The sequence below is a fragment of the Geotrypetes seraphini genome, chromosome 5 (assembly GCF_902459505.1).
Source record: "Geotrypetes seraphini chromosome 5, aGeoSer1.1, whole genome shotgun sequence".
NCBI classification, from domain to species: Eukaryota; Metazoa; Chordata; class Amphibia; order Gymnophiona; family Dermophiidae; genus Geotrypetes; species Geotrypetes seraphini.
The window spans coordinates 217,719,364-217,730,889 of NC_047088.1; the positions used below are offsets into that span (position 1 = coordinate 217,719,364).

General features: G+C 38.4%; 1 protein-coding gene across 4 annotated transcripts; it reads left to right on the forward strand.

The window, feature by feature from the left end:
• NR4A2 (nuclear receptor subfamily 4 group A member 2) lies at window positions 1–7,472 on the forward strand. 4 transcript variants are annotated; one of them, XM_033945990.1, is made up of 8 exons: window positions 1–375; window positions 1,832–1,947; window positions 2,329–3,194; window positions 3,948–4,077; window positions 4,492–4,655; window positions 5,523–5,725; window positions 5,904–6,082; window positions 6,196–7,472. In XM_033945990.1, exons 3-8 carry the CDS (start codon window positions 2,331–2,333, stop codon window positions 6,450–6,452), a joined length of 1,797 nt encoding a protein of 598 aa, XP_033801881.1. In that variant the 5' UTR covers window positions 1–375; window positions 1,832–1,947; window positions 2,329–2,330; the 3' UTR covers window positions 6,453–7,472. The 4 variants fall into 4 exon arrangements, with proteins under 4 accessions (XP_033801881.1, XP_033801883.1, XP_033801884.1 ...); XM_033945992.1 differs by having other exon boundaries at window positions 4,492–4,580; XM_033945993.1 differs by having other exon boundaries at window positions 2,507–3,194.
• The last annotated feature ends 4,054 nt before the right edge of the window (window positions 7,473–11,526 follow it).

The window sequence follows — 11,526 nt, forward strand, 5'->3', positions numbered from 1 at the left end:
TGTAATAAGGTGAAGTAGAGTTGCTCCCACCTTAAAATCTGTTCTGTTCGTGAGGTCACGTCGGAAATTTACCAAAGCAAGCACAGGCCAGCTGTACAGCGCGAGCAAAGCCTTCACGTTCTGATTGGCTCGTCGGCACTGACGTGTATTGACGCTTGGAGATTTTAGTTAGCTGCTAGCTGTGGAATAGGGAGCCCAGATAAACAAAGGCACATTGGAGGGAAGGGCCAGACTGTCCGGTTTCAGCTCACTAGTGCTGCACTTTCTCGTAAAAGCACGAGCAACTTGTTCCCCGCCTGATTGCTTCCCTCCTTCTCTGCATCTAGGAAAGTGCAAAACAGCTAAATGAATAGAAAAGACCCTTCTAGTAGCCAAGTAAGTATTTTATTATTATTCTCTTCTAAGCTTCTTTTTCCCCCTCAGTTTTTCAGCTGCATGCCGGCGCTTCAGTTTTGACTATAAATACAGTGTGTCGATGAACTGAATTATTCCAGTTCAGCTTCTTCGGTTTACCCAGTCGTAATTCAGCTTAGATGTCGAGCTTTGTCCTGTTATTTAAAGTGATATTGTTAGACACGGCTTTGGGGGATGCCATTTGCTTTGAATGGGTTTAAAACATCAATGGTCCCTTTCATAGGAACAAACAGTTATGATGTAATTTCCTTAATACTCGCAGAGCTTCTATAACCTGGGCCGGACAAGTCAGGGTTAAATGCATTGGGAAAAGTTATTCAGTTTATCAGCCATATGTTAGCTGTGGGTACAGTTCTCTAACTCCGTGGCGATGGGAATCGCTCGTGTTGCCATGGTAAATCATCCAATCTTGCCTTGCTCCTCCTGATCGTTTACTTTCTTGGGTTTTATGCTTAATAATTTTTTCAAATTATTTACTGGTCGTCCGGTGGAGCTAGACTTACCTGCTGATTTCACCCACTGCAGCTATCTTGCAGAGGTTTTTTTTGGGGGGGGGAGGGGAGCGGGCGGTGATTTTCCAGTTCCCTATTTACTGTATATTGAATACTGTTGAAAGATCTGACACGAGACCATTTAATAGGCAGGTAAACACAGAGGAAGGGATGTTTTTACTCTGGATTTCTCTACGATGCCCACGTGTTGCAAAATGCCATTTATTTATCTAATAGCTGTGGATAAGTAAGTGTGAACAGCGGAATTGTTTACTCTCGTAGTCAAACTATTTAGTGCTGCATGTTTGAAGGTGTGCCCCTCCCCCTTCTGGTAGTGCACACTGGAAAGATCGGGCCTTATACTCCATTATAAATGCAAACGCCCCTTTAACTTTTCACAGGAAACGACCCAACAAGAATTCAAAGTTATATAGGCCTTCCAGTTACTTTTCTTAAAACTTTTTTGACCAAAAAATAGCCTTTTCAACTTTTGCTTGTCCAAGTACAGTACAATAATGCTACATAAGTACCACAGAGTTGACAGTGAATATTTATTGAAGAAGTTGCTTTTTATCACGTTGCATAAACACACACACACACACACAAATCTTTTTACCACTCTGTGCTACTTAGCGCTAAACTGCACATATAAACATATTAGTCATAGACTCTCCAAAGGTTTCGGTGTATTGTAATAGAACTAACTAAATAGTTTAGCTTTTATACTACTCGAAGAACTCTGTGCCAAAAAAAGCTGGAGTGCAGAAAATATTATTCTATCCTCCCAGTGCCGCATTACCAAGAGGCCTTGCTTTTTTTATTTTTTATATAAATCATTCCCTGAAATAGCTGTTACAAGTTTTGTGTTGTCTTGCAAACCTAGGACACAGAGGTACTTGGACATAAAGCTCATATTTCTGTTTCAGTGACGTTTCCGGAGATCCTGGGCAGCTATTGATTCTTTTCAGTCTTGGAAACTTTGATAGAATTACGACACTGTCCACTTTTAATTTTCTCGAGAACTCCCGTGACTCGGCTGAAGGTTTGTTGAAATGTACTTCTTAAACACTTAAAACACAATATGAATTAAGCATATTATGTTGGAAGCCTTGTAAAATATTTGCAAAATAAGGCACACTTGTATAGATCATATTTTTTAATGGAAACTATGTAACCTGATCTATTTTAGATCATATAGATCCTAGTCACATGTGTGGCTATAGACGGGGCACATTTAAAAAGTCTATTAAAAATGCAACATAGCTTGGACAGAGTGAATAGGAAGCTATTACATCGTTTGTCTTTTGGTGCTTAGATGTATGGTTGTTGCATTAAAGATTACCTGCATTGAAATACTGCGGGAAGCAGGTGTAAAAAGGGGAGTTGAATAGTATGGGTATGTATTAAATTGTTTCATTTGCAGCCATGCCCTGTGTTCAGGCTCAGTATGGGTCATCGCCTCAAGGAGCCAGCCCAGCTTCCCAGAGCTACAGTTACCACTCTTCAGGAGAATACAGCTCCGATTTCTTAACTCCAGAGTTTGTCAAGTTTAGCATGGACCTCACCAACACTGAAATCACTGCCACCACTTCTCTCCCCAGCTTCAGTACCTTTATGGACAACTACAGCACAAGCTACGACGTCAAGCCACCTTGCTTGTACCAAATGCCCGTCTCCGGCCAGCAGTCCTCTATTAAAGTGGAAGACATGCCGATGCACAGCTACCAGCAACACAACCACCTTCCACCTCAGCCTGATGAGATGATGTCGCATTCAGGCTCAGTGTATTACAAGCCGTCGTCACCCCCAACTCCTACAACCCCAAGCTTCCAGGTTCAACACAGTCCAATGTGGGACGATCCTGGGGCTCTTCACAGCTTTCATCAGAACTATGTAGCTACCACTCACATGATAGACCAGCGAAAAGCCCCTGTGTCCAGGCTTTCCTTGTTCTCTTTTAAACAATCGCCTCCAGGAACGCCAGTGTCCAGTTGTCAGATGAGGTTTGACGGCTCTCTCCATGTGCCCATGAACCCTGAGGCACCAGGGGCCCATCATATTGGAGATGGTCAAACATTTGCAGTTCCCAATCCTATCAGGAAGCAGGCACCCATGGGCTTTCCTGGGCTCCAACTTGGCCATGCTTCCCAGCTGCTGGACAACCAGGTCCCGTCACCTCCTTCCCGAGGTTCTCCGTCCAACGAGGGGCTATGTGCTGTCTGTGGGGACAATGCTGCTTGTCAACATTATGGAGTTCGAACTTGTGAGGGTTGCAAAGGATTTTTCAAGGTCAGTTTCGAAAGCACATAAATTTAGTATTCAATTTAATGTGTAACACAGAGGTAATAAGCAAAATTACCCATTCAAGTGAATAAGAGAAGGTGCAGAGAGGGGAGGAGGTTGAAAGTTTGTGTCTGTAAGAGAAAGACACACAGTTGTATTATAGTGCTCAGATAACTAAAGAAAAACCTGACATTTCTACACAAAGTGCTTTTTTCCCCCTCCCAGTAAACGATTCTTTATATGTTCTAACAAGATAAATAACTGTCCAGCTGAGCAATGAAATTTTGGTCTTTAGAACCTAGAACTTACACTAAATCCTCCAATGATTTTTTTTTCCCAAGTAGGAACTTGTGTTCAGTTGAACAGGGCTATAAGCAGCTTTCCCCCTTCAGATTTAAATTGGTTAGGACAGAGAACCGTGTCTAAGCTAACCAAGTGGAACAGAATTCCCTATGGTAAAATTAAGTGATCCCTTTCTTTTACCATCCTGATTGAATAATCTTATTTTAAATAGAGAAGGTCTCCAAGGGATGTAAATAATATGAATGCCCACGGATTTGTATTTACAGAACGCCTACGTCTTCTTTTGGCACACAGAACTCAGTAAGAAGCAGGGAGGTTAGCTTATACGCTATCATTTTTTTTTTTTGTCTTCTGGTTAAAGCTCTGAAAAAAAAAGTTCTGGCATTTTACTGTAGTCAGTTTCAGTTAATAAAAACTTAAAACGATGTCTAATTTCTTCCATTTTCTTCCTTGCAGCGCACAGTACAGAAAAATGCTAAGTACGTTTGTTTAGCAAATAAAAACTGTCCTGTCGACAAACGCCGCCGAAACAGATGCCAGTACTGTCGCTTTCAAAAGTGCCTTGTTGTTGGCATGGTCAAAGAAGGTACAGGTTTTAATGCAAACCATTCCCTTTGATTGCTTTTCTGTCTGGCACGCAGATTCTTTGCCCTCTTCCACCACCCTGTTTTTTGGGGGGTTTTTACACTGTAGAAAATCTCACCGCCTGTACTAATAATCTCTGATGTAATTAATGATATTGGGAAAACATTTTGAAATATGGAATGCACCCTGCATTTTTTTTTTTACCTTTCTCCTCTCCGGTATTTCCATTCTTTATAGCCATCCCAATAAATGTTTTATAGAAATCCATCACATCCATGCAGTTTAATGCCTTAAATGATGTCTTATTATGAGAGTTACAAACTGAACGTACATAGAAATAAGGAAGTGGGGAATAGAAACTTTGAGCTTCATGATTTTTTTTTATTTTTTTATTATTATTATTATTTTTGCCCAGTGGTTCGTACAGACAGTTTAAAAGGTCGAAGGGGTCGTTTGCCTTCCAAACCGAAGAGTCCCCAAGAGCCGTCTCCCCCCTCGCCCCCGGTGAGTCTGATCAGTGCCCTGGTGAGAGCCCACGTTGACTCCAACCCAGCAATGAGCAGCCTGGACTATTCCAGGGTAAGTGGTAGTGCCTGAGGAAAAAAGAACGAGCCTCTCCCCTATAATCTCTCCCATATAAAAGGGCTTGATCTACTAAGAGGTCGCCACTGTCTGGAGCAAATGCACAGTTTATCTTGCTCCTATAGATGCAAAATGGAAGAAACCCCCTATCACAAATGCGTGTGCTGGGAATATATTTAATACAACTGACCCTCCATTCCCAAAAGTAACAGTAGGGACAATTTGAACAGATATTCTAAATCTGTTGGATGACTTTTCCTTAATGTTCTAATTGCAAGAGTAACTTAGACGGGGGAGGCAAGATCTTGCAAGGAAATTCCTACTAGCTGAAATGTTCCTCTAATAAGGATGGAAGGAATCCTGCATACTTTAATTCTCTGCAATTTCCAGACTACCCACTTGCTATAATAACTATGCTACCACATTTGAACTTTAAAAGAACATATGATAACATGATATATAGAACTGGGGTTGTTTAAATAAATTTGAATTGGAGGAGAGTTAATAGTCATTTAGCTGACATTTTCCTGAGCAAAAATAGTTCTTTTCAAATCAACAACTACTTCAATGAGTGCAAATACTAACTTACCAATTGTTTTGTGCAGATAAAAAGAACCATTCAAGAGTTTTGATGGCATTGTATTTAGTCTGTAGAGAAATGACAATTTACATATTTAAAGCAGCGACCTCATGGCACCATCTCTAATTGAATTAATTGCCCTGGAACATCTAATTTTCTTACTGGTCAGAGATAGGTTTAATTGTTATAAAAACCAAGCTCCCCTACTAGAAATGGGGTTAGCAATTTCACGGGTTATATATTTTAGAGAACCTCATTAAGTGCTTTTTAAAATGAAATTTCAGTTCCAGGCTAACCCCGAGTACCAAATGAATGGAGACGACACTCAGCATATCCAGCAGTTCTACGATCTGTTGACCGGCTCCATGGAGATTATCAGAGGATGGGCAGAGAAAATTCCAGGCTTCCCAGATTTACCCAAACAGGACCAAGACCTTCTTTTCGAATCGGCTTTCTTGGAACTTTTTGTACTGCGGCTAGCTTACAGGTAATGATCAAATTAGTGGAAGTTCTTGATTATTATGAAATCAAACCCCTTCAAGGTCCACTGATTTGCATTTTATTAGCTCCACGGTAATTAGGTGCCTCTTAAATCCTCATTTATTACTCTCACAGTAATTAGTTGTTTAGCCTTTTCTTCTTTTTTTTTTTTTTATTAATTGCAGGTCCAACCCAGTGGAGGGCAAACTCATTTTTTGCAATGGAGTGGTCTTGCACAGGTTGCAATGCGTTCGTGGTTTTGGTGAATGGATCGATTCTATTGCTGAATTTTCCTCTAGCTTGCAAAGTATGAATATAGACATTTCTGCCTTCTCCTGCATCGCAGCCTTAGCCGTGGTAACAGGTCAGTTCTCATGTACTTAGTTTTTGGAAAAAAATAGAGGAATTTAATTTATATGACGTAGGAACCTCTACATACCTGCCAAGTGTAATGCTATGTACTGTTCTCTTTTACAGAGAGGCATGGATTGAAGGAACCCAAAAGAGTGGAAGAACTCCAAAACAAGATTATTAACTGTCTCAAAGACCACGTGACTTTCAATAATGGGGGGTTGAATCGCCCTAACTATCTGTCCAAACTTTTGGGGAAGCTTCCTGAACTCCGCACCCTTTGTACACAGGGGCTGCAACGCATTTTCTACCTGAAACTGGAAGATTTGGTTCCACCCCCAGCAATAATTGATAAACTCTTTCTGGACACATTGCCTTTTTAAAAGACTAGTCCACAATTAAATGAACTATGAAACAACTTCAGTTGACTGAAGGATTTTTATCTGTGCACAAAAGCACCTTGGGTGCCGAATCCACACAGAAGACTATTGCTGTTTTCACACCATTGGCAGAGCGTGGTTGGGCATTTTGGATTCACAGAAAGGACTATAGAGACACAGTGGGACGAAACTTTTTACTATTATCTGAAAGAATTTATCAATCCGTAGGAGGACAGCAGATTAAGAAGAAAAAGTGTCTGATTATGCTGGACTCGACTAAGACTGATTATAGCAGAAAATATTAAGATAATCCACAAATATTGCCCTTCCTAAAGATTAAAGGTTTTTTTTAAAATTGTAAAAGAAAGCTGTAATATAATAAAATTAAATGTTGAGTGGTTGGCATGAGCTAAAGAAGGGAAAGGCTTGTAAATTTAACAGATCCAGTTCGGCTTTTTTAAATTATTTTGTGCCTATTTATGAATAAATATCAAAGCGGTTCTAAAAGAAAAGATGAACGTGTTTGCAAATAAATAAATAAATAAATAACAGAGGGAAAGCATGTCGATTTTAGGCTAAAATGTTATAGGCACTTGCTATTTCAGTAATGTCTATATTATATAAATAGTATTCAGACACTATGTAGTCTGCTAGATTTTATAAAGATTGGTAGTTATCTGAAGCAAAAACTATTTCTCAACTGTAAAACAAATGAATACATGCATTAGGGAAACAGAATCCTGCAAAGAGGGCACAGTGTTTGTAACACCGTCCGACATTCCTTGTTTGTAAGTGTTGTATGTACTGTTGATGTTGATAAAAAAAAAAAAGTTTATATCTTGATTATTTTGTTGTCTACGGTGAAACTAAACTTGCATGCAGCAGCTTTTTGACTGGTTCCAGAGTGCTTATATTACATATAACTCCCTGGAAATTACTGAGCACTTTGAATTTTTGTTTTTATGTCCAAAATTGTCAGTTAATATATTATTTTTTGTTTGAGTAAAATTTTTAATATTGCCATATTCTGTAGCTCATTCTTTGTGTACTTCAGGATGGCCTATTTCAATGCTCACTGCCTATTCTATGATGTGGGACAGTTAAAACACTTTTCATATTTACAATAAAATCATACAGACAACAATGCAGATCAAACAACCCTTCCATATCCCCATGGATATATTACATAACAACATTGCTTTTTGCATCTATCCATTGACCAAATGTGATAGTTAATTTTAAGCATGTCCCAGACTTCAGTTCTAAGGTATTAAGGACCAAGAAGAAACCCGGAATAAGGAAAGGTTGGTCATGTCTACTTCAATTATTTTTATCAGGTTTACTATGTTATCACCAGGAGTTCAGATGTTACTTTTTTTTTTTTTTTTTTTAAAGGAAGTTATTTATTGATTTAAGCTGCCTTTTTTTGTTCCACAGAAGATATAGTGAACTGCTCTATTCCTAAATTAAATAACAGGTCACCTGACAATTAGGATTGGAAAAACATTAGCAGTTTTCAGAGAAGTTATTACTGAATAAATCTGGGAATTAAGACACCCTATTTTGGTATTCCAATATAACTTGATACAACTTTTTTTTTGGTGTTATTTTTAACGTTATAATCTGAATCAAGGTTTTAAGCTTGGAATATCAATGCATATTTTAGGAGTTTTATACTGACCACAGTTATAACGTCTACAATTAAAAAAATAAATAAATAAATAAAATGCAAGCAGAAGTAATTTAGCTGTCTGCAAGAACCCCAGGTCATCTTGCATTCCTTCTGCATCGTTTCTTGTCGCATATTCGTCCCCCCTCCCGAAATATTTGAGACTCGTGTACTAGAGTTAAATCCACGACAAACTGTTAAGATAGGTCGAATTTCACGGGACTAGTGCGCAAGCAGTTCTGACAACGATGGATATGTGGAAAATGTCTTCAGCTGGGATTTTTTTTTTAACCCCCCGCCCCCCCCCCCCGCCCCAACATAAAGATGACAAGGCGAAATTCGCTGAACGGTCTGTCCCGTATTTACAGATCCGTAACCCGCTTTCTTTGATTTCAGGGGATTGCGTGCCACCGCTACGGGGCTTCTTTTATCCCCACTGCTTTTTATTTGAATATGTAAACAGAACCAAAACGATTATATGGAAAAAGACGTTTATTAGGATGTATATTGGAGTTCAAAAGTTGCCTACTTTTATCCTGACGTTGTTCAAACTGTAAACGGAGCCCGAGTAGCTTTACCTACCTGTCCACCCCCAACGCAAAATAACTAGAAATTGTGCTAAATTGGATTTACATTTTCTCCGAACCTATTACACTATCACATCAACGCTATACTTTCACACCGTTTCAATGGCTAGAGAACTCTAAAGCTAATGCACGGACCTGTTTTACTGGATGCCATAGTGTTGTCTTGAGACGATGCTTTAACAATATTTTGTAGTCGGAAAAAAAAAAAGTGCCAGAAATTCCACAATCTAAACAGACACAGTTTTTTCCAATTTTTAACGACATGCGACTGATACAAGTATATGAAAGCGGCGCAAATTATATATATAAAAGTGTAAACAATGAATTCAAGATTTCTGTCCATCAGTTTTGTCCATATTTCTTGCTGCCTAAAATGTGTTACTTCACGCTTGAGTATCTATTTAGCTATAGCAGTCTTTATGAATTATACTTTTGAAAAGAAATTCGGACATAACTAAAACGCCAAGAGGCCATACATGCCTCCGTTTTGCATATGTTTATTATTATTTTGACCCATTTAACATCGTGTTTTGTAATTGTTTTCTTTCCAGTTCAATGCACTCTTCTGGTGACTTGGAAGATATATATGATAATCACCACCATCATCATCATCGAACTTTGTTAGAAACGAAATGATTATGACGTCACAATGCAACGCTTGGAATTTCATAAGGACTGTTATAAGCCTTCATTTTAAGGTATCTGTATATCCACAACACACCACAGTTTTGTTTTTTTTGACAGTTGTAACAATAAAAATGTTTATAAAAGTATATAGGAGAGAGAGCTATGCACATTTCTTTCTTCTCTATAAGTACAAGCAGACTAGAAATTTTATGTTGCACTGGAGATTTCATTGACTGCTTAAAGGGTTTATTGGGTTGTACTGAATGAGGACACTTTCAATAATGCTTATTGCATATGACTCAATGGGATAGCAGCACAATCAATATTTACTATCCCCCCTATAAATCGATTTTTGGAGATAAAAGACATGATTTTATACTTTTTATGAGATAGCATGGACAATCTTTTTTTTATTAAAATAATTTTCTGCTTTTTTCAGAAATTCCTTTTGATGATGGGTGACTGAATATACTGTACGTTGGGGATGGTACTCTGTATTCCTCAGGTGTCCAGTTATTTGGCAAGAAAAATGCACAGGGGTGTACTGTTGACAAGTGCAAATCAAACAAACAGTATTATTAACATTTCTGTTCTGGGTTTGCAATTAATGAAATGGAGGGCATAGCTCAAGCTGGTAAATATTTTGCATTTATACATTATGGAAAGAATATTTTCCCATCTCTTCTTATAAACTGATACTATTTAGGCAAACTATGATTTTATATGGGCAAGTAACATAAATTTGGTTTTATACATGATCTGTAAATGCATTGCTAACAGTAAATGCTTTATTTATGCTACATAGCTAGTGAGAACATTAGGGGAAAACATTTTGCATTGGATGTCATCTGGTTTGCAGTCTCTCTGTCACTGCTCTCTCTCTCCCTCTCTCTGTTTATCTACACACATATAACATTCCCAGGATGAAAAATTCTATGCTTTTACTAATATATCATAGACACAACTGTATGCATACTTTGGTTGTCCTATGCTCCATGTTATTTAATGATAGCCTTAATGATTTCTGTAGTTATTTGCTTTTCTGTACCTGCAGGGTGTTACATAACATATATTTTTGTTAATGTTTCATAACTCAACAATAAAATAACAAATTAATAAAGGTATTATTTTATTTTTATTTTTTTGGGAGGGGTTGGTAATTTCCTTTGTTTCTATGGGCATCTGGTCAAACTGGACTCCTAAACCAAAGGTACTATGAGCTTTCACGATTGTTGAATTTTTCCCTCCATACTTCATATTATCTTCCAAATTCATTTAACCCAATGATTGCAGTGCCAGTCTTCAGTTAGAGACCACATACTAGGGCAGTGATCTCCAACTTTTTTCATGTAAAGGACCCCAGTGTGACTATGAGAAAGCTCTGAGCTACACCAAAAGATTTCAAGCTTACTCGGGCTACTAAGTTTGTAAACCACCTTGACCTGCAATGCTAATAATGATTCTACAACACTTCAAGGATATATTTTTTAAAAACTCACTTTATTTTGGATTGTCAGCAGTAGCAAATTCCATAAATGAGACACCCGAGTAACACACTTAAGAGATTGTTTGCAGTTACTATATCAGATGAGCAAGATTGAAATGAATGCATTTCCAGGATTTGAAGAGCATTTCAGCCTATTATTTGAGGGGCCACAATGGGGGACTTCAGGGGCCACACATTGAAGACCACTATATTAGGGCCTTTCCAGTACCCTGAAATTGCAAACCCAGTGTCCAGTTACTATGTGTTGCCTTGGCATGAAGCTTGGCACCCCCTTTGAAGTTATGGATGCTTCCTCTATACTTCCCAGGGAGCAGAGGCCTGCTGCAGGAGTCTAACCTAAGTCCTTCACTATGCAGCACTGCCGCCAAGCCATCAGGCCAACCCTTTTAGGAATTGTTTTAAAATTCAAGTAGTCTTTTGATGTCTGGATTAATATACTCTGAGATGCACTTTCCCCTAAACATATTCTTTGTATACTTGAACCTTTTATTTTTCTTTCAAGTTTGACACTCATCTCTTCTCTATACCTAGAATGGGAAAGAGGATTGGATTTGATATACTGCCTTTCTGTAGTTACAATCAAAGCGGTTTATGTATTATATACAGGCACTTATTTTATAACTGGTATCAGAATGGGGGATGACTCAGGGGCCGTGGTCTCTCCAAAAATTGGCAGTCACCAGTTGG